Source organism: Cervus elaphus, chromosome 14 (assembly GCF_910594005.1).
Source record: "Cervus elaphus chromosome 14, mCerEla1.1, whole genome shotgun sequence".
In the NCBI taxonomy this organism is placed as follows: Eukaryota; Metazoa; Chordata; class Mammalia; order Artiodactyla; family Cervidae; genus Cervus; species Cervus elaphus.
Genome location: NC_057828.1, coordinates 30287297 through 30314686, shown reverse-complemented (window position 1 = coordinate 30314686; position 27390 = coordinate 30287297). Strand labels below are relative to the sequence as shown.

Below are 27390 nucleotides of genomic sequence, written 5' to 3'. Positions count from 1 at the left end.
TTTTTTTCTTACAAATTTTAAACTTTTTATTTTGTATTAGGGTATAGTTGATTAACAGTCTAACACCATTTGTTGAAGAGACTGACTGCTCTTTTTCTATTGAGTGGTCTTCATAACTTTTTGAAGATCATTTGATCCTATGTAGGAGGATTAATTTCTATGCTCTCTATTTTGTTCTTTTGGTCTATTTGTCTATCTTTATACCAGTAATAGACTGTTTTGATTACTGTAGATTTAAATATAGTTTGAAATCAGGAAACGTGATGCCTCCAACTTTCTTCTTTTTCAAAATTGTTTTGGCTATTTGGAATCACTTGAATTTTCATATGAAATTTAGGAAGAAATTTTTTGTTTCCTTAAAAAATGGCATCGAGGTTTTGATAGAGATTGCATTAAATCTGTAGATTGATTTTGGTTAGTATGGCTTTCTTAACAATACTAAGTCTCCCAATCCATGACCATGTGATGTCTTTCCATTTATTTGTGCCTTCTTTAACTTCTTTCAGCAATGTTTTGTACAAGTCTTTCACCTCCTTGGTTAAGTTTATTCCTAAGTATTTAATTCCTTTTAATGTTATTTTTGTTAAGATTTTTTTTTCCCCCCTGTGGACCATTTTTAGTCTTTATTGAATTTGTTACAACACTGCTCTGTTTTATGTTTGGTTTTTTGGTTGTGAGACATTTGGGATCTTAGTTCACAGACATACTCAGAAATAATGTTTTATCAGGGACATGCTTGGTGGTCCAGTGGTTAAGAATCCATCTGCCAACGCAGGGGACATGGGTTTGATCCCTGGTCTGGGAAGTTTCTACCTGCCAAGGGGCAACTAAGCCTGTGTATCACAATACAACTACTGAGCCCATACTCTAGAGCCCATGCTCTGCAATAAAAAGCCACTGCAATGAGAAGTCTGAGCATTGCAATGAAGAGTAGCCCCCACTTGCTGCAACTAGAGAAAGCTGACATACAGCAATGAAGACCCAGCACAGACAAAAATAAACAAATAAGTACATTTTAAAAAAAGAAAGAATGTTTTATCAGCTATCTGAGTATTTCTTAGCCCAGACAAACTGACACACAAAATTGACTATGGGGGTTACCAGTGCAAATACATAAAACACCTTAAAGTTATAGCATTGTATTTTCAACTGAGAAAAACAATTTCAACTGCATACAAAAACTTTCTTCTTAATAGCTACCCCCAACATTTTATTTTACTGATATCACAGGCCACATCATTATATATTATATACTTGTTAACATAGATTTATAGGGTTCTTTTGCTTTTTATTTGTTTGTTTGTTTGGCTGTGTCAGGTCTTAGTTGTGGCACGTGGGATCTTTGTTGCATCATGTAGGATCTTTGTTGCAGCATATGCTCTGTAGTTGTGAGACACAGGCTCAGTAGCTTCGTGGCATGTGGGATCTTAGTTCCTCGACCAGGGACTGAACCTGTGACTCCTGCATTGCAAGGCAGACTCTGAACCACTGGACCACTAGGGAAATCCCAGATTTAAAGTTTTCAAAATGCTTTTTGTCATTTAAATTCTATGTGTCCAAATTACAATAGTACAGGTTTCTATATTTTTAAATCTATTTACCATTACTATAGAATCAACTATTTTTATACGGCTTTATGTTGCTCTCTATTATCATTTTGTTTATACTTGAAGGACTTCCTTTAGCATTTATACTGAGCAGGTAATTATTTCTCTCAACTCCTGTTTTTTTTCTGTGAAAGTCTTAACTTTTCCCTTTTTTTTGAAGGACACTTGCCTGGTGTGTGTGTCAGTCAAGCCACAAATGACTACACATAGTCCTGGAGCCCTATGTGTAGAAGACAAGTCCCTTAGCTGAATAGAGAACCATATGGACAACTAGAAAGGCTTGAGAAGGCTGGACTCCACTTGCAAAGAGTATGTAGATGCTGGCTTGCCCCCAGACCTCACCTACCTGAACCAAGTGAATGTCCAGATCTGCTCATTCCATGCCAGAGCATGACACTGAATTCAAGCCTACCAGCAGCTATGGAGACTCTACCTAGGGATGCAGAGGTGACTTGGGGGGCCTGGGGCATAGCCTAGGTGAGCAGCAGTGGCCATTGTCGGTACTTACTCAAGGGGCAGCCCAGACTGTGGACGGCAGCACAGCTGCTAGGTTTCTGTGACCACCTCACTGTGCTCTCCAGCCCAAGCCAAGTGAGTGCTTCAGCCCCACTCACTCCATGACATAGCACAACACTAGATCTAGGCTGGTCATGACCAGGGAAAAGACGCAACTCTGGGCTGTGTCTGAGGGGAGCTGAAGACACCCACAAGACTTCTGTGGGCACATGAGCATCCTTGGCTTCGGCACCCCCATTCTTTGGGGCAAGGGTCCCAATGGGGGGAAGGAGGAAAAACACACACTTAAAGGGAATAGAACCAGCTGGAATTAAACCCTCAGGGCTTCTACTGTAGCACCTTGGGAACAGACTCCCATGGTGATGGACACTGAATAGATAGGAAGTCCTCCTTACACTCTGTGCATGCTTTAGCTTCTTTATCTCCAGCTACACTTCCTACCAAGGTGATAACTGCCAACACACCCTGAGGAAAAACGTGAGTGGAATCCACATCAAATCCAGCCCCCCACCAAAGGTATGGGGCGCACAGAGTCTGCAGAGGGACACTGCCACGTAAGAACACTCCTTTGAGACCACAGTAGGTAATAGTACCTTTCACAATAACTTTCTCTGCTTCTTTATAACAGTTTCACCTAAATTTATAGAAGCAGGGAAAGTTAAGTAAAATGAAAAGCAGAGGAACTACTTTCAACTGAAGGAACAAGAGAGGATTGTAAATTGGTACACACACTATGGAAAAAGTTATGAAGTTCCCCCAAAAGTTAAAAATGAAATTACCACATGATCTAGCAATTTTGCTTCTGGGTATTTGCCCAAAGAAAACAAAAACATTAACTTGAAAAGTTGTGTGCTCTCCAATGTTCATTGCAGCTTGATTTACAATAGCTAAGGTATGAAATACCTTAATATTTATAAATAGCTAAGATACGGCGTGTGCGGCCACCCAAGATGGTCGGGTCATGGTGGAGAGGTCTGACAGAATGTGGTCAACTGGAGAAGGGAATGGTAAACCACTTCAGTTTTCTTGCCTTGAGAACCCCATGAACAGTATGGAAAGGCAAAATGATAAGATACTGAAAGAGGAACTCCCCATGTCGGCAGGTGCCCAATATGCTACTGGAGATCAGTGGAGAAATAACCCCAGAAAGAATGAAGGGATGGAGCCAAGCAAAAACAATACCCAGTTGTGGATGGGACTGGGGATAGAAGCAAGGTCAGATGCTATAAAGAGCAATATTGCATAGGAACCTGGAATGTTAGGTCCATGAATCAAGGCAAATTGGAAGTGGTCAAAGAGGAGATGGCAAGAGTGAACGTCCACATTCTAGGAATCAGCGAACTAAAATAGACTGGAATGGGTGAATTTAACTCAGATGACTATTATATCTACTACTGTGGGCAGGAATCCCTTAGAAGAAACGGAGTAGCCATCATGGTCAACAAAAGAGTCCAAAATGCAGTACTTGGATGCAATCTCAAAAATGACAGAATGATCTCTGTTTGTTTCCAAGGCAAACCATATTGAATATATCATGGTAATCCAAGCCTAGGCCCCATCCAGTAACGCTGAAGAAGCTGAAGTTGAACGGTTCTATGAAGACCTACAAGACCTTTTAGAACTAACACCCAAAAAAGATGTCCTTTTCATTATAGGGGACTGGAATGCAAAAGTAGGAAGTCAAGAAACACCTGGAGTAACAGGCAAATTTGGCCTTGGAGTACATAATGAAGCAGGGCAAAGGCTAATAGAGTTTTGCCAGGAGAACGCACTGGTCATAGCAAACACCCTCTTCCAACAACACAAGAGAAGACTCTACACATGGACATCACCAGATGGTCAACACCGAAATCAGATTGATTACATTCTTTGCAGCCAAAGATGGAGAAGCTCTATACAGTCAGCAAAAATAAGACTGGGAGCTGACTGTGGCTCAGATCATGAAATCCTTATTGCCAAATTCAGACTTAAATTGAAGAAAGTAGGGAAACCCACTAGACCATTCAGGTATGACCTAAATCAAATCCCTTATGATTATACAGTGGAAGTGAGAAATAGATTTAAGGGACTAGATCCGATAGACAGAGTGCCTGATGAACTATGGACGGAGGTTTGTAACATTGTACAGGAGACAGGGATCAAGTCTATCCCCATGGAAAAGAAATGCAAAAAAGCAAAATGGCTGTCTGAGGAGGCCTTACAAATAGCTGTGAAAAGAAGAGAAGCGAAAAGCAAAGGAGAAAAGGAAAGATATTCCCATTTGAATGTAGAATTCCAAAGAATAGCAAGGAGAGATAAGAAGGCCTTCCTCAGCAATCAATGCAAAGAAATAGAGGAAAACAATAGAATGAGAAAGACTAGAGATCTCTTCAAGAAAATAAGAGATACCAAGGGAATATTTCATACAAAGATGGGCTCGATAAAAGACAGAAATGGTATGGACCTAACAGAAGCAGAAGAGATTAAGAAAAGGTGGCAAGAATACACAGAAGAACTGTACAAAAAAATCTTCATGACCCAGGTGTTCATGATGGTGTGATCACTCACCTAGAGCCAGACATCCTGGAATGTGAAGTCAAGTGGGCCTTAGGAAGCATCACTACGAACAAAGCTAGCGGAGGTGATGGAATTCCAGTTGAGCTATTTCAAATCCTAAAAGATGATGCTGTGATAGTGCTGCACTCAATACGCCAGCAAATTAGGAAAATGCCAGGAGCCATTATGGGAGGTCCCACCCGTGACGAGGTCATGAAGAAAATACCGGGCAGGCAAGGCCTTCCGGGACCCCATCCATGACGAGGTCACGAGGAAAAAACCTGACAGGCAAGGCCGTTTAGGATAAGGGACCCTCCAGGTTGGCCTCGGCCTCTACCCCACCCTGTATCCTCCCCCCTTTTTCTGCTGTTGTTCTTGTTTGCCCTGCTGCAGATTCTTGTGTTGCCTGCCGAGAGCTCTCCTGCTCCTCTTTCACTGAATGAGGACCAACTTAAAACCCTAATTAATAAATCTCCTGGACGCTGCTACCCTATGAAGGGGCCAGGGATGAAGGAAATGCTTCAATTCAAACCCTTTTGCTGGCATTCTGGCTTGTTTGATACATATGTGTGCTCTCATTGCAAAAAATGCTCATGATTGTTCTAAACATCCTAAGCACAGTACGCTAACAAAAGACACCATTAAGCATAGGTCCCTCCGCAGGGTGAGAAAAGCTCCACAAATAAAATAGCCACAAATGTGCCTAATAAAAAGTACTTTAGATAGAGATTAGCTGGTGACTTCTGGCAGGTAATTAACTTTTAGAATAAGAGCCTGTTTTGTGCCATATCTGCTGTTTTTGCAATCCTTTGCATTTCTGTTCTGTGAAAATGTAATCCTATCTAGCTCCCATGGAGATGACACCTATTAGAAAGAAAATAGATTAACCACAAAAAAGACAGGGTCGGCTACTGAAGTTGCTTAAAGTTATACCAGGTACAAGCCATAAATTGTCAACAGGCCTGAAAGCCAAAAGATATTATACATAGAGATTAACCATAAAAAGGGCCCTAATAGGCACAGAGCCCTTTGGGGGGTGAGGAAGCCCTATTAGAGAATACAAAAAATATTGTTTTAAAAGTGGTTATTAGATCAACGTTTGATTGATGTTAATGTGCTGAGGTTGTGCAGTGGAAACTATTGTTAATATACTTGGAGATCTAGAAAAATAAGAGCTTAGCCCTAGTGTAAAAACAATAAGATAATTGTTCATTTTAACCAGGAGTGCTAAACAAGGGCTCCCTCACAGAGCCGCAGTCTTTGTGTGTTAAACTTTTTAGATAAATTTAGCTGAGAACTTCTGCAAAAAGACTGACTTTTATGTTAACAGAGTCATATTTCTATTATGTTGCAACCTGCTGTACCATGAGACTGCCACTTTTCTGTTTTCTGCTAAGCTCAAGGCCAGAAGATAATGTACCAAAAAATCTATGGGAAAAGACTCTCATAAACAAAAATATACAGAGCACATCTGGTTTCGTGAAGGACAAGCTGATGTAATGTTAAACAGTCTGTATGCTTATCTGCCCCTTAGAAATGTACCAACTTAGGGTATAAAGGCAATGGTGAAAAAGAAAGCAACTGCCAAACTCTGCTGCATATCCTGGTCTGGTCTCTCTCTCTCTCATTCGCCGACGCCGTTCATCCTGAGGGTTCCCCTGGATCCTGCTGGGGCTGGACCCTGGCAGGAAAACTCAGCAGTGGCCACAGGACTGGAAAAGGTCAGTTTTCATTCTAATCCCAAAGAAAGGCAATGCCAAAAAATGCTCGAACTACCGCACAATTGCACTCATCTCACACGCTAGTAAAGTAATGCTCAAAATTCTCCAAGCCAGGCTTCAGCAATACGTGAACCATGAACTTCCAGATGTTCAAGCTGGTTTTAGAAAAGGCAGAGGAACCAGAGATCAAATTGCCTACATCCACTGGATCATCAAAAAAGCAAGAGAGTTCCAGAAAAACATCTATTTCTGCTTTATTGACTATGCCAAAGCCTTTATATAAATTCTGAAAGAGATGGGAATACCAGAGCACCTGACCTGCCTCTTGAGAAATCTGTATGCAGGTCAGGAAGCAACAGTTAGAACTGGACATGGAACAACAGACTGGTTCCAAATAGGAAAAGGAGTACATCAAGGCTGTATATTGTCACCCTGCTTATTTTAACTTATATGCAGAGGACATCATGAGAAATGCTGGGTTGGAAGAAGCACAAGCTGGAATCAAGATTGCAGGGAGAAATATCAATAACCTCAGATGTGCAGATGACACCACCCTTATGGCAGAAAGTGAAGAAGAACTAAAGAGCCTCTTAATGAAAGTGAAAGAGGAGAGTGAAAAAGTGGGCTTAAAGCTCAACATTCAGAAAACAAAGATCATGGCATCTGGTCCCATCACCTCATGGGAAATAAATAGGGAAACAGTGTCAGACTTTATTTCTGGGGGGCTCCAAAGTCACTGCAGATGGTGATTGCAGCCATGAAATTAAAAGATGCTTACTCCTTGGAAGGAAAGTTATGACCAACCTAGATAGCATATTAAAAAGCAGAGACATTGCTTTGCCAACAAAGGTCTGTCTAGTCAAGGCTATGGTTTTTCCAGTGGTCATGTATGAATGTGAGAGTTGGACTATAAAGAGAGCTGAGTGCCGAAGAATTGATGCTTTTGGTGTTGGAAAAGACTCTTGAGAGTCCCTTGGACTGCAAGGAGATTCAACCAGTCCATCCTAAAGGAGATCAGTCCTGGGTGTTCATTGGAAGGACTGGTGCTAAAGCTGAAACTCCAATACTTTGGCCACCTCATGCAAAAAGTTGACTCATTGGAAAAGACCCTGATGCTGGGAGGGATTGGGGGCAGGAGGAGAAGGGAACGACAGAGGATGAGATGGCTGGATGGCATCACCGACTCGATGGACATGAGTTTGAGTAAGCTCTGGGAGTTGGTAATGGACAGGGAGGCCTGTCGTACTGTGATTCATGGGGTCGCAAAAGGGTTGGATACGACTGAGTGACTAAACTGAACTGAAGATATGAAAGCATTCCAAGTTCCATTGACAGACAAATGAATAAAGAAGATGTGGTATACACATACAATAGACTATTACTCAGACATAAAAAATGAAATCTTACATTTTGTAACAACATGGGTGGACCAAGAGAGTATTATGCTAAATAAAATAAGTTAGAGAAAGAGAAATGCTGCATGAAGAATCTAAATCTAGATTGTTTGTGAAATCTAAGAAACAAACCAAGGAAACAAAGCAAAACAAAAGCAAACTCATAGATATTGAGAACAAATGGGTGGCTGCCAGAAGGTGTTGTGGGTGGACAAAATAGATGAAGAGGTTTAAGAAGTAGAAACCTTCAGTTATACAATAAATAATCATGAGTGTGTTAATATACAGCATAAAGAATATGGCTATTATATTTAAAGAACTTTGTATGGAGACAGATGGTTACTATACTTGTTGTGATTATAATCAAATGACAATGTATGCAAATATCAAAATATTATGTAGTGCACCTGAAACTAAGGTAACATTGTATGTCAACTATATTTCAAAAAATGAACATATATGAATATGAATGGATATAAAGAATATATATGTGGAAGAAAAAAGTGAAAGGATAAAACACAGTAATATTAATAGTAGTTGTCTCTCTGGATGGTAGAATTTATTTACTTCTTTTCTGTATGTGTGATTATAATGGCTTTTATAATCAATACACATGGCTTATATAGTTAAAAATGGAAGCTATTAAATACCTTTGTTTTTTCTTGAGAGCTAAAAATAATTTTAACTAATTAATTAAAATTTAATTGGCATTCAACATTATATGAGTTTCAGGTGTACTACATGGTGATATGATGTTGTTATTTCTGAAAGTATATTGAGAATGTTTTAATGATTGCAACTACAGTAGACACCTCTTTGATTGGCTGCTGCTGCTGAATTTTTGGCCACCTGTTTTGCTGCATGATCTTGTCTCTTGGTCTTAGGCGAGTAGTTGAGGAATAAACTTCTGAATGAGATTATGACACTCAGATTTACCCTCTTGTAAATATGGTGTCTAGAATTGTGAGGTGCAGAGTCTGAGAACTATTAGAAGTTGAATTATGTTAACAGTAGTCTGTACTTATTTTCATATTGATGCTTGGCTGTTCACATTTTCCTTGGATTTTTCTGAGATACCTTGTTCCATACATTTAAAATTTTTAAAGCCATTGAATTATTGTTGTCTATTTTTTTCAAGGAAAATAATTTTAATAAATTCAAAAGAACTTTCATTGATTCAAGAGTCATTTACCAAACATTTACTGTGTGCCAGCTTTTGGTACTATAAAAGCAAAGAAAAAATAAAACTATCCAAATGTTTGGATAGCAACTGTTTTCATATTTTCATTCTGACTTTTAGTTTCTGCTAATAGTCTGAAAACAATTGACAAATCACCACCTTTTCCTCCTCAGGGAGAATGTCAGATTTCCTTTAAATTTAACATGTTGCAACTTAGAGAGATGGGAATACCAGACCATCTTACCTGTCTCCTGAGAAACCTATATGCTGGTCAAGAAGCAACAGTTAGAACTCTATGTGAAACAACTGCCTGGTTCGGGACTGAGAAGTGGGTACAACAAAGCTGTTTATATGCAGAGCACATCATGAGAAATGCTGGGTTGGATGAATTACAAGCTGGAATCAAGATTGCCATGAGAAGAATCAACAACCACAGATATGCAGATGATATCACTCCAATGGCAGAAAGCGAAGAGGAACTAAATAACCTTTTGATGAGGGTGAAGGAGGAGAATGAAAAAGCTGGGTAAAAACTAAATATTAAAAAAACTAAAATCATGGCATCACTTCACGGCAAATAGAAGGGGAAAATGTGGAAGCAGTGACAGATTTCCTCTTCTTGGGCTCTAAAATCACTGTGGATGGTGACTACAGCCATGAAATTAGAAGACAATTCCTTCTTGGCAGAAAAGCTATGAGAAACTTAGTGTGCTAAAAAGCAAAGACATCAGTTTGCTGACAAAGGTCTGTATAGTCAAGGCTATGGTCTTTCCAGTAGTCATGTACAGTTGTGAGAGCTGGACCATGAAGAAGGCAGAGCACTGAAGAAATGACGCTTTCAAACTGTGGTGCTGGAGAAGATTCTTGTGAGTCCCTTGGACAGCAAGGAGATGAAACCAGCCAATGTTAAATAAATCAACCCTTAATACTCATTGGTAGGACTGATGCTGAAGCTGAATCTTTGGCCAATACTTTGGCCACCTGATGTGAACTCATTGGAAAAAGACCCTGATGCTGGGAAAGATTGAAGGCAGAAGGAGAAGAGGGCATCAGAGGATGAGACGGCTGGACATGCAATGGAAATGAACTTGGACAAACTCCAGGAGATGGGACAAGGAGGTCTGGCACGCTGCAGTCCATGAGGTCACGAAGAGTCAGACACAACTAGAAACTAAACATTTAACAACTTAAAATTATAACATAGCACAATAATATGAATGTATTAATGCTGCTGAACTGTACACTTAAAAATGGCTAAGATGGCAAATTCTATGTTATGTATATTTTTACCATAATTTAAAACATAAACATATTAAAAATATACAACACTGGAGCATCTGCAAAGATCCAATACTTATATTTTGCCTAATCTTTTGGATAAGCGTGATTTTTGTAGTTCAAATTTTCAGGGGATTTTCATAAGAAACTGAGGGCAACTGAGGGTGAAATTCACCTTCTGATGGTATTTAATCAAAGGATGTGTGTGTGTGTGTGTGTGTGTGTGTGTCCCTATTGATAAGCATTAGGTATTCTGCTTTATAGATTAGAATTATAATAACCTAGCAATTGTCACTTATTTATTCATTCAAAAATTATTGAGTATCAGTTACAGGCTTCCCTGGTGACTCAGATGGTAAAGAAGAGGAGGAGACCCAGGTTTGATCCCTGGGTGGAGAAGATACTCTGGAGAAGGGAATGCCTACCCACTCCACTATTCTTGTCTGGGAAATCCCAGGGACCGAGGAGCCTATCAAGCTACAGTCCACATGTTGCAGAGTTGGACATGACTAAGTGACTAACCAAAATCACTGCAGATGGTGACTGCAGCCATGAAATTAAAAGATGCTTACTCCCTGGAAGGAAAGTTATGACCAACCTAGATAACATATTAAAAAGCAGAGACATGACTTTGCCAACAAAGGCCCGTCTGATCAAGGCTATGGTTTTTCCAGTGGTCATGTATGGATGTGAGAGTTGGACTGTGAAGAAAGCTGAGCGCCGAAAAATTGATGCTTTTGAACTGTGGTGTTGGAGAAGACTCTTGAGAGTCCCTTGGACTGCGAGGAGATCCAATCAGTCCATCCTGAAGGAGATAAGTCCTGGGTGTTCATTGGAAGGATTGGTGCTGAAGCTGAAACTCCAATACTTTGGCCACTTCATGCGAAGAGTTGACTCATTGGAAAAGACCCTGATGCTGGGCGGGATTGGGGGCAGGAGGAGAAAGGGATGACAGAGGATGAGATGGCTGGATGGCATCACCGACTCGATGGACATGAGTTTGAGTAAGCTCCAGGAGTTTGTGATGGACAGCGAGGCCTGGCGTGCTGCGATTCATGGGGTCGCAAAGAGTCCGGACACTACTGAGCAACTGAACTGAACTGAACTGAAGCAACTAACACTCTCACTTTCACCTAATATGCTCAACAGTGTAGAGGATACAGTGATGAATTAGATATTGTATTTGACTTCAAATTGCTTTTAGTTTAATCATTGTAGAAGCACTGACTTGGCGCACCTTAGAGATCTTTTAGTACTTTTCAGAAAATGTGTTTAATGGGTTTTATTTTTACTTACTGTTGAGTTTAGGCTGGGGCATTACACCTTTAATATTTACTAGCATGCTAGAATTTAAGAATATATTCCATTCTTCCTCTGGTAGAGATCCAACGTCATCCTGCATTAAATTTCCATTAGCATTATTTTGCATGATTGTAGTGCAAAGCCCAAAGGAGAAGCAAAGTTTATGTCGATTAAACAGAGCTGAAGAGACCACCTATAAAGAAAGCATAACTGTTAGGCTAGCCTAGCTGGCTCAAATGAATGTGCAAAATTCACCTTTGAGAATGTCTCACCTTAAAAATGTTTCTTGTCAATGTATCTATTGAATTTTTAAGATGTCTATCTAAGGTTCTTTTTTCACTTTCCAATTTAGGCTCTTTTGAGAGATTTGTGATTTCATGACCTTTTTTCAGAAACATTCTCTCCCTTTTCAGACTGTGTTCTTCCTGTTCTTTGCTTTTGGAAACTACTGATGAAACAAAAATTTGACGAAACCAGTCTAGGGAGAATTGGTACATGTAATCAATCTTTGCAAGATTAGACACTAGAAAGTAGAGCAGGGCACCCCGAGTAGCAATGGGGAGATACAATTTACGTGTTTCCTCAATTTCACTTTCTGCTTTTCTTGTTGCTTTGATTCGCTTTGAAATTTCGTTTGAAGTCATCTTGGATTTTCTTAAGATGTCTACAATTTCCTCATCATCTAATACAAATCCTAAAGACAAAAAATGAGTTCAAATAAAAACCATTGGAATATTAAATAATTATTTCCTCATTCTCTACTCTTTATCTAAGAGTTTTACTATTGGCCTTTTGTAGGTTTTATTTTGGACATGGATCTGTCTTAAATGAAGATAGGCCATGTTTCTAAAAAATTTGATTAATAGTACATATGCCTCCCCCTTCCCATCCTCTAGTCTCTTATTTATACTACTTTAATGTTTGAGGATTTTATTTTTATTATAGGCACATAATATATAGCCATTTCATTATAAGCAATGCATTTCCACTTGATCTTCTATACACACAGAAAATGAAAATAAAATTTTCAGAAAATAACAACAGCACTGTTATTTTACGTGATATACTCTATATTTTCCATTGTGTTCTATTTTATTAAACAAGGTTGATAATGATCAATAAAAGTGATTTTTCATTCCACTAATGGGTTGCTACTCACCTTTAAAAAAATACTGCTTTAGAAACACACATAATAGTTCTATCCCTTTCAAATGTGTAAGACAACTTTCATATTCCCATTTTAAACTCTACTGTTCTATAGTAGAGCTATTCCTATTTTTCAAGTGCTCTTTTTTTTTTTCCCCTTGGCCAAGACCCATGACTCGGAAGATCTTATTTCCCTAGCCAGAGGCTGTACCCATGCCCAAGGAAGTGAAAGAATGAAGTCCTAACCACTGGACCACCAGAGAATTCCCTCAAGTGTTTTCATTTAATTAATTTTTTTTTTTTTTTTTTACTTTATATTGGAATATAGTTGATTAACAATGTTAGTTTCAGGTGTACAACTAAGATTCAGGTGCACATATACACATATCTATTCTCTTTCAAATTCTTTTCCCATTTAGGTTATTAAAGAATATTTAGCAGAGTTCTCTGGGCTATGCAGTAGGTCTTTGTTGGTTATCTATCTTATAATCATTTTTTTAAGTAGATAAATTAAGAATTTTAGTTGGAGTTTCAATATCAAACTCTCAAAAATTAATAGAATGACTATACAAAGAAGAAGAAGAATATAGTAGACCTGAAAAGCACTGTGAACCAATATAACATAATTAAGATTTATATGATTTTTACACAACAGTAGGATACAAATTCTATTCAAGTTCCCATAGACTGTAAGCTAGGAGCCATAAAAACTAGGAACATGAAACAAGATGCAAAAAAGTCATGGTCTAAAGGTATTGAAACCATACAGTCTGATCTCTTATCACTGTGGAATTATGTTAGAAATCAATATCAAAAGATATTTGAAAATAACCCCCATATTTTTGAGTGCAATGTGACATTTTCCAAGAGAGATCTTTGACTTAGCCATTGAAGGCCTCAATAAAGTCAGATTGAAAAAAACACAGAGGGTGATTGCAGCAAAGAAAGCATTTAAATGAGAAGTTAGTTCAAAATGAGAAATATTTTCGATGATACAATTTCTAGACCCCTTGATGCTCACCTCTGGACACAATTTGAAAAAAAACCCTCTTGGATGGCATCCAGAACTAAACATGGTTTGACATGGCCATTGAAAGGAATCATGGGATTATTACATTTGAAGATCTGGAAACCATATTCTTATTGATGCAGGTGAAGCATTCTAAGTTACATCTGGATCTAAACTATGAGCTGCTTCTTATAGTCACTACCCTTGACCTACCTTTCCCCACAGGGGGTGAGGAGTCACACCAAATATAAAATATTTACAAAAAATGGTAAAGATAATCTGTTTTTACTAAAACTTGGAAAGGAGAAAAAAAATATGTTCAAAATCAAGGGGTCTTTTATTGAGCTTTTTCCAAGAACAATTTTTATTAAGTGTACTATCTGTAAAAAGTTGTAGCCTTTTAAAAATATCTCAGACTCTAAAAAGAGAAACAATTAATACGGAATAAACGTTAAAGGCATAATAACAGATATAGTGCACTAATGTGTGTTATCATAAAGAAGTTTTCCTTTGTCTTGTTAAAACTATTGTTTGTCCAATTTAGGAAAAGGTTATATGTAGCAAAATATGACATTTGTCAGAAAATAGGAGAGGCTGTGTTCCTGAATCTCATTAGATCAGTTGTGTTGCTTTCTATGTAGTTTACGTAACACCTAGATGTTTTGGTTTTGCTCCCTAAGAAGTTAACAACTATGATTCCAATCTTGCATGAGAAACAGATATGGAAACCTTGTTTATGTCTTGTGATTAATAGAAGAGCAGCTTAGTCATGGGTTACTAAGAAACAGCTTTTAGATGTAATCAAAATAGAAAAGGAACAAAGTCAGATCTTTCCAGGCATAAATGTGTATTTAAAGTTTCATAGTAAACAAATATACCTTATTTTGTGATTTATAATAAGAAATATATCTTTGGTCTTCATTCCCATTTTTGGCACAGAGCTTCTAAAATCTTTGGAATTTCCTATAGAACCTCTGAGGTGGAGCTAGTGGTAAAGAACCCACCTGCTAATTAACAGGAGATGTAAGAGACAAGAGTTCAATCCCTGGGTCAGGAAGATCCCCTGGAGGTGAGCATGGTAACCCACTCCAGTAGAATCCCATGGACAGAGGAGCCTGGCAGGCTATGGTCCCATAGGGTTGCAAAGAGATAGGACTGAAGCGACTTAGCATGCACATATTTGGTAACAATTCAGAATAGTCCTTTCAACTTTTATTCTGTCTTTTACAAAGGTATGCAAGGGTCTACTAACATCACTAAAGATCTTAACTTACCTTGTGCATTCTGTAGTAAATTTAATGTTTTTTGTTCCAGTTCTTCAAGAGTCTTAGCATCAAGGGAAATACTCTCTAAGAGCTGGAAACGTTGATTTTCTAAATGAGGAACTTCATGACTTAATACAATAGATAAGAGTTGATCTTGAAAACCTTGGAATGTTACTGTGAAGTTTATCATAGTAACAAAACTATAGAGGAATGGAGGAAAATAGGGGTTGTCTATTTCTGTAGATACATATAACCTAAAATGTGAGAAAGGCACCAGTTATTATTCAAAGGATATGCAGAAAAAGAAAATGAAACAAATTCATTTAATAACAAAAAAATTTCTTCTGGAATTAAACAAGATTAATTTTTAGTTTTATTCAGCCTTGTACACAAAGTAGGCTCTCAGTTTATACTAAGTACTGTCTAGAGCTTTAAAAATACAACCATAAATTATGTACATATTTGGTCTAAGCATAAGGAAGAGGAAAGAAAAACGCTACATAATGGGAGTTTTGATTTGCTACTAGATCATTGTAAATACTATGGTTTTCACCCTGAGTGAGCAAGAAGCCAATGGAGGATTTTGAGAAGAGGAGAGACATGATGTTTCATAAGAGGACCACTCTAGCTGCTGTCTTGAGAGTAGCCTGAGCAGAGGGAAGACAGAGGACAAGAAGGAAGCTAGGAGGCTGGTTAAAATGTGAGAGAGAGAGTGATGGTGGCTTGGAGCTATGTGGAACCAGTGGAAGCATTCAAGAGTGCTCAGATTCTGGATCATTTTTAGTTTTCATAGCAACCCAGTATTTTGGGCTGCACCAGACTTCCCTGGTGGCCTAGTGGTAAAGAATCACCTAGTGGTAAAGAATCATGCAGGAGACACAGGTTTGATCCCCGGGTTGGGAAGATCTCATGGAAAAGGAAATGACAACTCCCTCTAGTATTCTTGCCTGGGAAAACCCTTGGACAGAGGAACATGGCAGGTTACAGTCCATAGGGTCGCAAAAATGTCAGATGTGATTTAGCAATGAAACAACAACATTTTATAAAGGGTAAAATTGAGGCTTACAGAGGTTAAATAAGTTGCCAATATCACATGGCTAATAAGTGACAGAGAGGGAATCTGTCATCATTTGCCCTCTAAAATAGTCCCTCCACCACATCTTCAAACATGGAATTCAAACATGGGGACGAGGATATCAGTTCAGGGCGATGTTACTTCAGTAGTATTTCTAAGCTGTTGTTTAATCAATCAGGCTGTATTCAGTGAGAAAGAATGTGTTAACAGTGCTTTCCAAAGTGCATTCTGTAGAACACTATTTTCTGAAGAGGATTTGTTCAACAGATAAAGAGATTTTAAGTCCTTGTAGGAAAGAATCTTGTTTAACTTTGTTTAACTCAGCTCTTTAAGAAAATGCAGAATTCCTTTTTTGAGTGACCCCCTACTTCCACCCCAACTAAATCCCTGGAAATGATGCTTTGAGAAACATACTTTGGAAAATGTTTTACTAACAGAAGGAAGGAGGCTAAAAAGGGAGAATTCTAAGGAGTCAGAATTAGTTGAGGAGTGAGAATTTGGCAGCTCTGCCCAAGTTAGAGGATTCACTGACCAACAAGTTTAAGAGTCAGGAAAACTGGTAAGGAGTCAGTCTGTCAGAGTCCCTGTAAAGAAGTTAAATGCACCAGGCTTGGGGCCATTAGCATCATCTTCTAATTCTCATTACGGATTACTTGCTTACTATAATCTTTTGATTATGAATTGAAGGAGAGAATGCACATAACTGATAACACAAAGTCTTATTCCCTTGGGAACTGTATTTTTGTTGTAACTAAATTTGGCTGTATAATAGTGCTTTGTGAAATTGGTTGATGAATTGGTTTCCTGGAGGCCCATAACTGCTTGGAACGTGGACACGATATTTTTATCTGTCTAGGCAAAATATCTTTTTGCTCTAGGTAGCAGAAGTGGATTTTGTTTTTTAAAGAAGCAGAAGCTTTTCCTGCCCAAATAAAATATTGTGCAAACAGATCAAATTGAGGTCCATGGGTTCAAGTGGGGCTGGGCTTCCTGATTGCTGCCCTTCTTGCACTGCTTCTGAAGACTCTTCATAGAACCCATAGCTTCCATCAGGCACAGTTTGAAAATATTGGTTTGGAATGACTTTTATACATAAAAATCTGTTCTCCATTCTGTTTACTATTATGTGCTACTGGCAACACAAAAACAAAAAGAATGTTCAAAATGCAATCTGACTTTTTCTACCAGGAGAACCTTATCAGGGCTGAAATATGGGACCTTCAATATTATTGATCTTTAAAAGTATACATATTTGAGTCAATTCAGTTATGAAAGACATTACCTAAATTTGGAATTGTATTCAATCTCAGAATCATTAATTTTTATGAAGTATTGACCTCTTCTCTGGTAGATATCCTTCTTCAAAATTTCCTTTAAACTTGGATCTAATCTTTCAGGAAGATTCTGAAAATAAATAAAGAAAAAATTCATTTTATAACAAATAAATCAGCTGAAAAGGCATAGCATTTAAAACATGTAAATCTTTAATGTCTAGATACCCGTGAAAGATGTGAGAGAATTAAACATTGAAAATATACTGCATTTATTTATGCACTTATTTATTTATCATTTTTTCCCTTGACAAAGTTACCTATCACTTACAATCTGTGTGCCAGCTATCTGGAATTAGGTCATTTTGTCCAAATACCTGCAAGAGGATACTCCCTCCTGTTTTCATAGCATTCTCAATTGTTTGGATGTAATTGCCATCTTTAGTGGAGAGCTCCTGTAGCCTAGGTCCTTCCATCTGACGGATCCAATTGTGTGCTTGCTTATGTGGGTCAATCAGCAGTGGCCACTGCAGGCCGTTCTTGATTAAGATGGCATTCTCTGTTGAATGCTGACCAAGAGGAAGTCCCTGATGATGCCATTGGCGGATCTGGAAAGAAATCATTAGAGTTTTTGTTGTTTCATAAACTTCTTCACATCTTCTAATATTGTACAGGATACTAAAGAATCCTACAGATTATCAAATAATCTTTAAACGGACAAATAATCTTTAAAAGTCTTTCAGTCGTGCCCAACTTTTTGCAACCCCATGGGCTATACATTCCATGGAATTCTCCAGGCTAAAATACTGGAATGGGTAGCCTTTCCCTTCTCCAGGGAATCTTCCCAACCCAGGGATTGAACCCGGGTCTCCTGCATTGTGGGGAGATTCTTTACCAGCTGATCCATGAGGGAAGCCCTTAAATGGACTAAAGAAATGAACAGTTTAAAACAACTGGGATATGAAATTTTTGGTAAGGTGTACTCACCTGAATAATTACTATTATTCAGGACATTACATTCCTTTGTTTATCAGTAGGGATGAATGCTCATCACAACAGATATCTCATTTTAGATTTACTTTTCAGTCCCTAATTAATAATGAGGTTAAGAACCTTTCCTATGTTTAAGGCTATTTGGATAGTCTGTTTTGTGAGCTGCCTATTCAAGACTCCTGCCTATTTATTTACTGGGTTGTTTATCTTTTGCTTAGTGATTTATAGCGGCTTTCTTTTCTACTCTGAATAGGGCTCTTCGTTGAACATATGTATTACAAATATCCTTTTCTGTTCTTTGACTTTCCTTTTTATGTTCTCAGTTGTGTCTTTTGATGAATAGAAGGTCTATATTTTAATGTAATTCAATTGATCAATTTTTTCTTCTGTGTTTAGTTCTGCTCAGGATATCTTTTCTTTACTTAGGGTCATGAATACATTCTCCTAAATTACACCTTATTAATTTGCCTTTCACATTTAGGTCTACAATTTAACTTCAATGAAATTTTTGTGTGTAATATAAAATAATGTCAATTTTTAAAACGAATATTCAATTATCCACCACTGTTTACTGAAAAGCCTACCCATTCCTCATTGCACTACAGTATCACCTTTGACGTAAATCAAAGTTCTACCTATTTAGGGATCTGTTTCTGGGCTCTCAGTTCTACTTCATTGGTATAGCTATTTATCCTTAAATTGTTACACACAAGGATAAATAATAGCACTGCCCTAATTACTGTAGCTTTAAAGTAAATCTTGATATTGCAAGTTCTCCCACCCAGTTCTTTACTAACATTGTGTTGGACATTTTGGCTCTTTGCCTTTTCTTATAACTTTTAGAATCAGCTTGTCATCTGACCCCCCCCCCCCCCCCAAACACACATCCCTTCCTGTTGGAAAGTTGACTGGGATTACACTGGATCTTTAGATCAATTTGGAAAGAACTGGCAATTTCAGAATATTGGGTCTTCCAATTCATGAGCATGGTATAACTCTTAATTTATATAAGTTTCCTAAAATTTATGTCAATAACATTTTATAGTTTCATTTCTATAATTTAACACAACTTTTTGATAGATTCAGTATGATGCTGTGATAAATTGTATCTAAAAACATCATGCACCCTGCTTGTTGCTGGTATACAGAAACGTAATTGGTTTTTTTTATACTGCCTTTAATTCCAGAAAGTTTGCTAAATGTTTGTCAATGCTCATGATCTATCTACATGTTCTCTTGGATTTTTTAGATACATATAATCTGCAACATTATATATTTTTTATCTCTCTTCTTTTCCCATTTTAATATTTTTTTTCTTGCCTTACTGCACTGTTTAGAATCTCCAGTACAGCAGTAAATACAAGCTGAAATAGTGAATATACCTTTGCTATACTCCCAATCTCAAAAGAAAATCTTTTGACAATGATTCATTTATTCAATTCTGATTTCTTCTTTGACCTGTGGTTAGTTTGGGAATACATTTCCTAACTTCCAGAAATATGAGGATTTTAAGAGAAGCTTTTAATTATATACTTCTAGCTCAATTGCTTTTTTTGTCAGATAACATAGTCTATATGATTCAACTCCTTTGATATTTGTTACAAGTTTGTTTATAGTCTATTACATGGTCAGTTTTGGTAATATTCTATATTGAACATTGAATGTGAACGCTGTAGGTGTAGGCTGCAGTGTCTTATTAACCTATTAATAAGTCCATTTGTTGATTATGTTGTTCAAGTGTTTTCTATTCTTACTGGTTTGTGTGTTCTTTTTCTGTGAGTTATAGAGAGAAATGTGTTAAATTTTCACTATGATTATAGATTTGTCCATCTTTATCTGTAGCTCTTTTAATGTTTGCTTTATATTTTTTGAGGTCATGCTATTAGATACTAACAGATTTAGAATTGTTAACATAATCTTGAAGAATAATGAAACCAGTTCTAATTTTAACATAAGCTCATTTAATTCTAGCAATCTTTTTTGCCTTAAAGTCTATTGTCTTTTATTTTTGGTAATAAATGGCAAATTTCTTCCTACTTTTTATTGCCAATCTTCTTTATGTTTTAACTGTGTCTTTCCTAAAAAACATGTAGCTTCTGTTTCATGCTTTGGTTTATACTTTTATGTAGTTTTACAATCTTAGACTTTTAACTGTACCATTTAGTCCATTTACATATACTGTAATTACTGATATGTGATGTGTGTTCAGTTGCTCAGTTGTGTCCAACCCTTTGTGATCCTATGGACTGTAGCCCATGAGGCTTTTCTGTCCATGGAATTTTCTAGGCAAGAATACTGGAGTGGGTTGCCGCTTTCTACTCCAGGGGATCTTCCCAACCCAGGGATCAAACCTGCATCTCTTGTGTCTCCTGTATTGTCACATGGATTCTTTACCACTAGTGCCACCTGGGAAATCCCAATTACTGATATATTTGGGTTTGAATTCATTATTAGCATTGTGAAAATGAAAAGCCAATATTCACTTTGAGAGTTTGTATTTTTGATGGTCAGTTTAAGTTATTAGTGGGAAAACCAATCCAAAATTACTCTCTATGAATGAAAAAATAGGTGTTTTCTTTTTTGCCTTTGCAACATCAGCACAGAACTTACATAGATAAGACAATAAATACTTATTGATAAATTGACAAATGTAAGGTCTGTAATTTGGATATTTCTGAGACTACTAACTATGGTTTGACAAGAACTTGAATTTTATTAATTAGATGGGTTTCTGGGAGAGGAAATGGCTATATTTATAAGAAAGTACAATTAAAATGGAAAAGGGATATTTTTGACTGTTTTCCAGAGGATAAGAAACTTAAGGCGACTTAACTGAGCTATATGAAGTATAACTTAAAAAATACAAAGCAAACTTCTTTATTTTTACTTATAAAATAATTTCAGGAATGGATTCAAGCCCTAAGGTATGTGTGAACATGCACACACACACACACACACACACACACACACACGCAATCCAAACCAACAACAATCACTTAACTGGATAACAGAAATATGTTACTACCTCGTGTTTTTGTGCCATGACTTCAATTAAAGAAAAGTCAGAAGACAAAGAAATGTTGTTTTCAGTGCAAAGATTCTGCCACTTTTCCACAATCAATTGGCGAAACTCTGCTGTTAACACTCCACTGTAGACAATGCATGCTGCTGAAATAAGTATGTCACCCAAAATTCCTTCCAACTTGTTGTCTATTTGATCAATTGTTTCTTGCCATCGAGTCTAAACGTTCAAGTAAAAAGTTATTGATATTTAATATAAAATATTCTATTGTAAGACATTTTAGATAGTAATAGTCTCCAGGTTGGATCTATTATTGCTGTTACTATCTATTCTTATGCCATAGTTGCATTAAAATTAATAATTAGTTGTTGTTGTCCAGCCAACTAGCTGTATCTGACTCTTTGAGACACCATGGACTATGGCCCACCAGGCTCCTCTGTCCACGGGATATTTCCAGGCAAGAATACTGGAATGGATTACCATTTTCTTCTCCAAAAATTAATAATGGATCATATGAAAAAACAAACTGCTTTTTGAGGCGAACATGAGTCCTATTGGATTTGTGACTATCATATTTGCTAAGACTTATAGCCATTTCAAATACTTTGTGTAATAAAGTAGGATAATTTTAAAAGTAATGATTCATTATAATGTATTATTCATAACATTGTACAGGAGACAGGGAGCAAGACCATCCCCAAGAAAAAGAAATGCAAAAAAGCAAAATGGCTGTCTGAGGAGGCCTTACGAATAGCTGTGAAAAGAAGAGAAGCAAAAAGCAAAGCAGACAAGGAAAGATATTCCCATTTGAATTCAGAGTTCCGAAGAATAGCAAGGACAGATAAGAAAGACTTCCTCAGTGATCAGTGCAAAGAAAAAAGGAAAACAATAGAATGGGAAAGACTAGAGATCTTTTCAAGAAAACTAGAGATACCAAGTGAACATTTCATGCAAAGATGGGCTCAATAAAGGACAGAAATGGGATGGACCTAACAGAAGCAGAAGACATTAAGACGAGAAAGAGATGGCAAGAATACACAGGAGTGTGCAAAAAAGATATTTACGACCCAGATAATGATGATGATGTGATCACTCATCTAGAGCCAGAAATCCTGGAATGTGAAGTCAAGTGGGCCTTGGGAAGCATCACTATGAACAAAGCTAGTGGAGGTGATGGAATTCCAGTTGAGCTATTTCAAATCCTAAAAGATGATGCTGTGAAAGTGCTGCACTCAATATGCCAGCAAATTTGGAAAACTCAGCAGTGGCCACAGGACTGGAAAATGTCGGTTTTCATTCCAATCCCAAAGAGAGGCAATGTCAGAGAAAGATCAGACTACCACACAGTTGCACTCGTCTCACACTCTAGTAAAGTACTGCTCAAAATTCTCCAAGCCCGGCTTCAGCAATATGTGAACCGTGAACTTCCAGATGTTCAAGCTGGTTTTAGAAAAGGCAGAGGAACCAGAGATCAAATTGCCAACATCCACTGGATCATCAAAAAAGCGAGAGAGTTCCAGAAAAACATCTATTTCTGCTTTATTGACTATGCCAAAGCCTTTATATAAATTCTGAAAGAGATGGGAATACCAGAGCACCTGACCTGCCTCTTGAGAAATCTGTATGCAGGTCAGGAAGCAACAGTTAGAACTGGACATGGAACAACAGACTGGTTCCAAATAGGAAAAGGAGTACATCAAGGCTGTATATTGTCACCCTGCTTATTTGACTTATATGCAGAGTACATCATGAGAAATGCTGGGCTGGAAGAAGCACAAGCTGGAATCAAGACTGCTGGGAGAAATATCAATAACTTCAGATGTGCAGATGACACCACCCTTATGGCAGAAAGTGAAGAAGAACTAAAGAGCCTCTTAATGAAAGTGAAAGAGGAGAGTGAAAAAGTGGGCTTAAAGCTCAACATTCAGAAAACAAAGATCATGGCATCTGGTCCCATCACTTCATGGCAAATAGATGGGGAAACAGTGGCTGACTATTTTTGGGGGCTCCAAAATCTCTGCAGATGGTGATTGCAGCCATGAAATTAAAAGACACTTACTTCTTGGGAGAAAAGTTATGACCAACCTAGACAGCATATTAAAAGCAGAGACATTACTTTGCCAACAAAGGTCTGTCTAGTCAAGGCTATAGTTTTTCCAGTAGTCATGTATGGATGTGAGAGTTGGACTATAAAGAAAGCTGAGCGCCAAAGAATTGATGCTTTCGAACTGTGGTGTTGGAGAAGACTCTTGAGAGTCCCTTGAACAGCAAGGAGCTCCAACCAATCCATCCTAAAGAAAATCAGTCCTGAATATTCATTGGAAGGACTGATGCTGAAGCTGAAACTCCAATACTTTGGCCACCTGATGTGAAGAACTAACTCATTTGAAAAGACCCTGATGCTGGGAAAGACTGAGGGCAGGAGGAGAAGGGGACGACAGAAGATGAGAAGGTTGGATGGCATCAGCAACTCAATGGGCTTGAGTTTGGGTAAACTCCGGGAGTTGGTGATGGACAGGGAAGCCTGGCGTGCTGCAGTCCATGGGGTATCACAAAGAGTTGGATACAACTGAGTGACTGAACTGAACTGAACTGATAATGTGTTATTAATGGTGTTAAATTATGGAAATAATGACCAGTACTTTTGAATCCTTCCTTATCTGACTGACATTTTTTTTGAAAATCTCATGAGAGGCTTTCAAATTCTGTTAAGTAAAATCCCAGTGACTTTAAGATCAAGACATTAAAGCTTAGAAAAGTTAAGCAAGTTCACAAAGCTTCTGAAGAATGCAGCAAGGCTCTGAACCCATATTCTTTGGCTATATACCCCCTCTACAACTGCGTATGTGCTTGACTGATCAAGAAATAAAGCATGTTGAGCGAGAACCACATCATCTGGAAGCTTAAGATCTGAGATAAGCTGTTCTACTTCCTCTCAACATATTCTTGATTCACAAGGATATCAGTAATTTTCCTCTGTGATCTCCCTCTGGTTGGTCTCATTTCATAACCTCTTTCTCCCTGCCCTTTAGGAGTCTTCTGCGATATATATTTATCTAAGCAATTAAACTAAATTAAAATTATCTTGAGAATTTTGTAAGATTCTTTGAGATAGCTGAGTAATGACTTAAACCAAAATGCTAGTAAGCTGACTAAGGGTTCAAATATAGAGAAAGCAGATGAATTAGAAGAGAAATAAAAAGATGAGATAAAAGAGGTCAGAAGACAGAAAAAATAGAATTTTCTTTTTCCTGTCTAAAGACATACCCTTCATTTCAGCCCCACCCATGTTTCTACATTCAGTTGGGGTTATTTCTCTGCTAGAAAAGGAAAATTCATGCCATACTCATAGGCAGATTTATTATTTTAGGCCTCATCAGACAAAGCGTGCTGATGTTTTAGGCACAAACTTTTGATCATTTTACTCTGTTACCCCTGTTTTAAGACTATTTAATCAATATTCTTTTATTTGTCTCAATAGAATTGCCTGTGTATGTGCTCAGTCGTGTCTGACTCTTTGTGACCCCATAGACTGTAGCCTGCCAGGTTCCTCTGTCAATGGGGTATTTTCAGGCAAGAACACTGGAGTGTGTTGCCATTTCCTCCTCCAGGGGATCTTCCCAGCCCAGGGATTGAACCTGGGTCTCTTGTGTGCCCTGCGTTTGCAGGTGAATTCTTTACTCCTGTGCCACCTGGTATCCTTTACTCCCATGCAACCTGCCGTTATAGAACTGTCTACTGATCTTAAAAGGGAAACTGATAGTAGAATAGTTTTATACAGTATGATATAGCCTTCAGTGAAAGCAGCATCTTGGGTTTGTCAAGCCTAGTAGAAATTAACGAAGGAGATATAAAACCAAGGGAAGTCCTGCCTTCTCATCTTCCAAGGCAGTTAGTAAGATAGATGCACACTGTAAGCGCTTGGTGGCCAGTTTTCTTCGATGTGCTAATAGTTCTTTTTCAGCAACAATCTCTTTGTAGGCTTCTTGCAAAAACTGAAGATGTTCTTCAACCTGAAAGACAATTAATTCAGTATTGAGACACATTCTTACTCTCATTTGCCTTAAGAGTTTATCTGTCATTTATGCAAACATGGTGTGTAACCATTTCATTTCACATCCTGGAAAATCTTTCTGGAAAGATAGATATATTATCAATGAAAATGTACATTGCAGTAATTAAATGAATGAATCCTTGATACTGAACTTTTTTAAAAAACTGCCATCTTCCTTGATAAGCTTTCTTATGATCTTGGTATCTGAAGATTCATTTCTGATTTATTTTTCACACAGAAAATTTTTTATCACATCTAGTTTTCTTCTTTTAAGGAACCGATTGAACATTTTTCATGCCAGATACTCTGATGACTAGAAACTAATGAGTTTTTGAAGTTGGACTGGTGGGATGAAGCAACTATTAAATTATCCCTAGGCTGTAAGTAGGGGCTTCCTTGATGGCTCAGATGGTAAAGAATACGCCTGCAATGGAGGAGACCTGGGTTCGATCCCTGGGTTGAGAAGATCCCTTGGAGGAGGGCATGGCAACCCACTCCAGTGGGTTGCCTGGAGAATCTTGCCTGGAGAATCCCATGGACAGAGGAGCCTAGAGGGCTACAGTCCATGGGGTCGCAAAGAGCTGGACACGACTGAGCAACTAAGCACAGGCTGTTAAGTAGAAAACATATTTTCATGATTATTTGATGAAACTGTTTTCTTAAATTACCACTTATCTTGATTATCCTTGCTCAAAGACATTTGGTGAATTCTTATAGAAAAGATTGCCTAAGGAGAGAGTCCAGTGTTTCGACCCTGCCAACAAAAACACCCACAACCTAATCCCAATATTCCTTCCCAAATCCATCTCCTTTTCAATATTACAGTACAACCAGATTGGCTTATTACATATTTTCTAAACATTTCCTAAATTTTCTTGCCTCTGGGATTTGTCTCATATTCTTCCCTTGTGCCTGGACTCCTCCCTTAAATGGATATAAATCTTAGGCATTCTTTAAAATTCTTATCAACTTCCAGCTGTCATAAAGTCTTAGCTTGACAAGTCCACACGGATCTATACTGGTTACAAAAGTCATTTTTTGAAGGAATTATACATTGGCAGATATTATCTCTTGGGCTGTGGTCTTACAGTCTTATTATTCTTTTTTCATGTCCTCAAAATCTCTGAAGACAGGGTTTAGTGTGAAGACTTCAATATGATATGTACATGTAATTGTATATACAAAATTGTGCCTACTGAATACTTAGTGATCTGTAATTTCTCCTCTGATTTCTAAGATGTTATCCTGGTGAAAATACCTAATTTTCACAAAAATATACACATTAGTGACTTTTGACATGCTTATTCTCATGATTTATTTCTTAGTCCTCTTACACCCATAATAATTATTCAGTTGTTTGCTCTTTCATATATTATGTTGCTTTGTCTTCTTGCTTATACTTTCTGTTTAGATTACTCAGAAAACTCTTTCTTTGTTACTTATGATCTAGTGAGTTTTTTAAATATTAAAGTGTCAGTTAGTCAGTTCAGTTCAGTTCAGTCACTCAGTCGTGTCCGACTTTGCGACCCCATGAATCACAGCATGCCAGGCCTCCCTGTCCATCAGCAACTCCTGGAGTTTACTCAAACTCCTGTTGATCACGTCAGTGATGCCATCCAGCCATCTCATCCTCTGTCGTCCCCTTCTCCTCCTGCCCCCAATCCCTCCTAGCATCAGGGTCTTTTCCAATGAGTCAACTCTTCGCATGAGGTGGCCAAAGTATTGAGTCTCAGCTTCAACATCAGTCCTTCCAATGAACACCCAGGACTGATCTCCTTTAGGATGGACTGGTTGGATCTCTTTGCAGTTCAAGGGACTCTCAAGAGTCTTCCCCAATACCACTGTTCAAAAGCATCAATTCTTCGGCACTCAGCTTTCTTTATAGTCCAACTCTCACATTCATACATGACCACTGGATAAATCATAGCCTTGACTAGACGGAGGGCTTATCAATTAAATTAAACACGTGAAATTTCTATTATATGACAGACAGTCACTGTGTGCCTCCAAGGTAACACAGTG

The 27390-nt window shown here is 37.8% G+C and overlaps 1 protein-coding gene across 1 annotated transcript in view; it reads right to left on the bottom strand.

The window, feature by feature from the left end:
• Positions 1-27390, bottom strand: part of DNAH14 (dynein axonemal heavy chain 14) — a 388841-nt gene that overhangs the window by 60309 nt on the left and 301142 nt on the right. The window contains exons 64-70 of the mRNA XM_043922886.1: positions 25187-25327; positions 21318-21533; positions 17677-17907; positions 17311-17432; positions 14963-15207; positions 11806-12227; positions 11528-11726 (exon numbers count right to left, since the gene is read on the bottom strand). Coding sequence (XP_043778821.1) covers positions 11528-11726; positions 11806-12227; positions 14963-15207; positions 17311-17432; positions 17677-17907; positions 21318-21533; positions 25187-25327 — 1576 coding nt within the window. The remainder of the gene's footprint in view (positions 1-11527; positions 11727-11805; positions 12228-14962; positions 15208-17310; positions 17433-17676; positions 17908-21317; positions 21534-25186; positions 25328-27390) is intronic.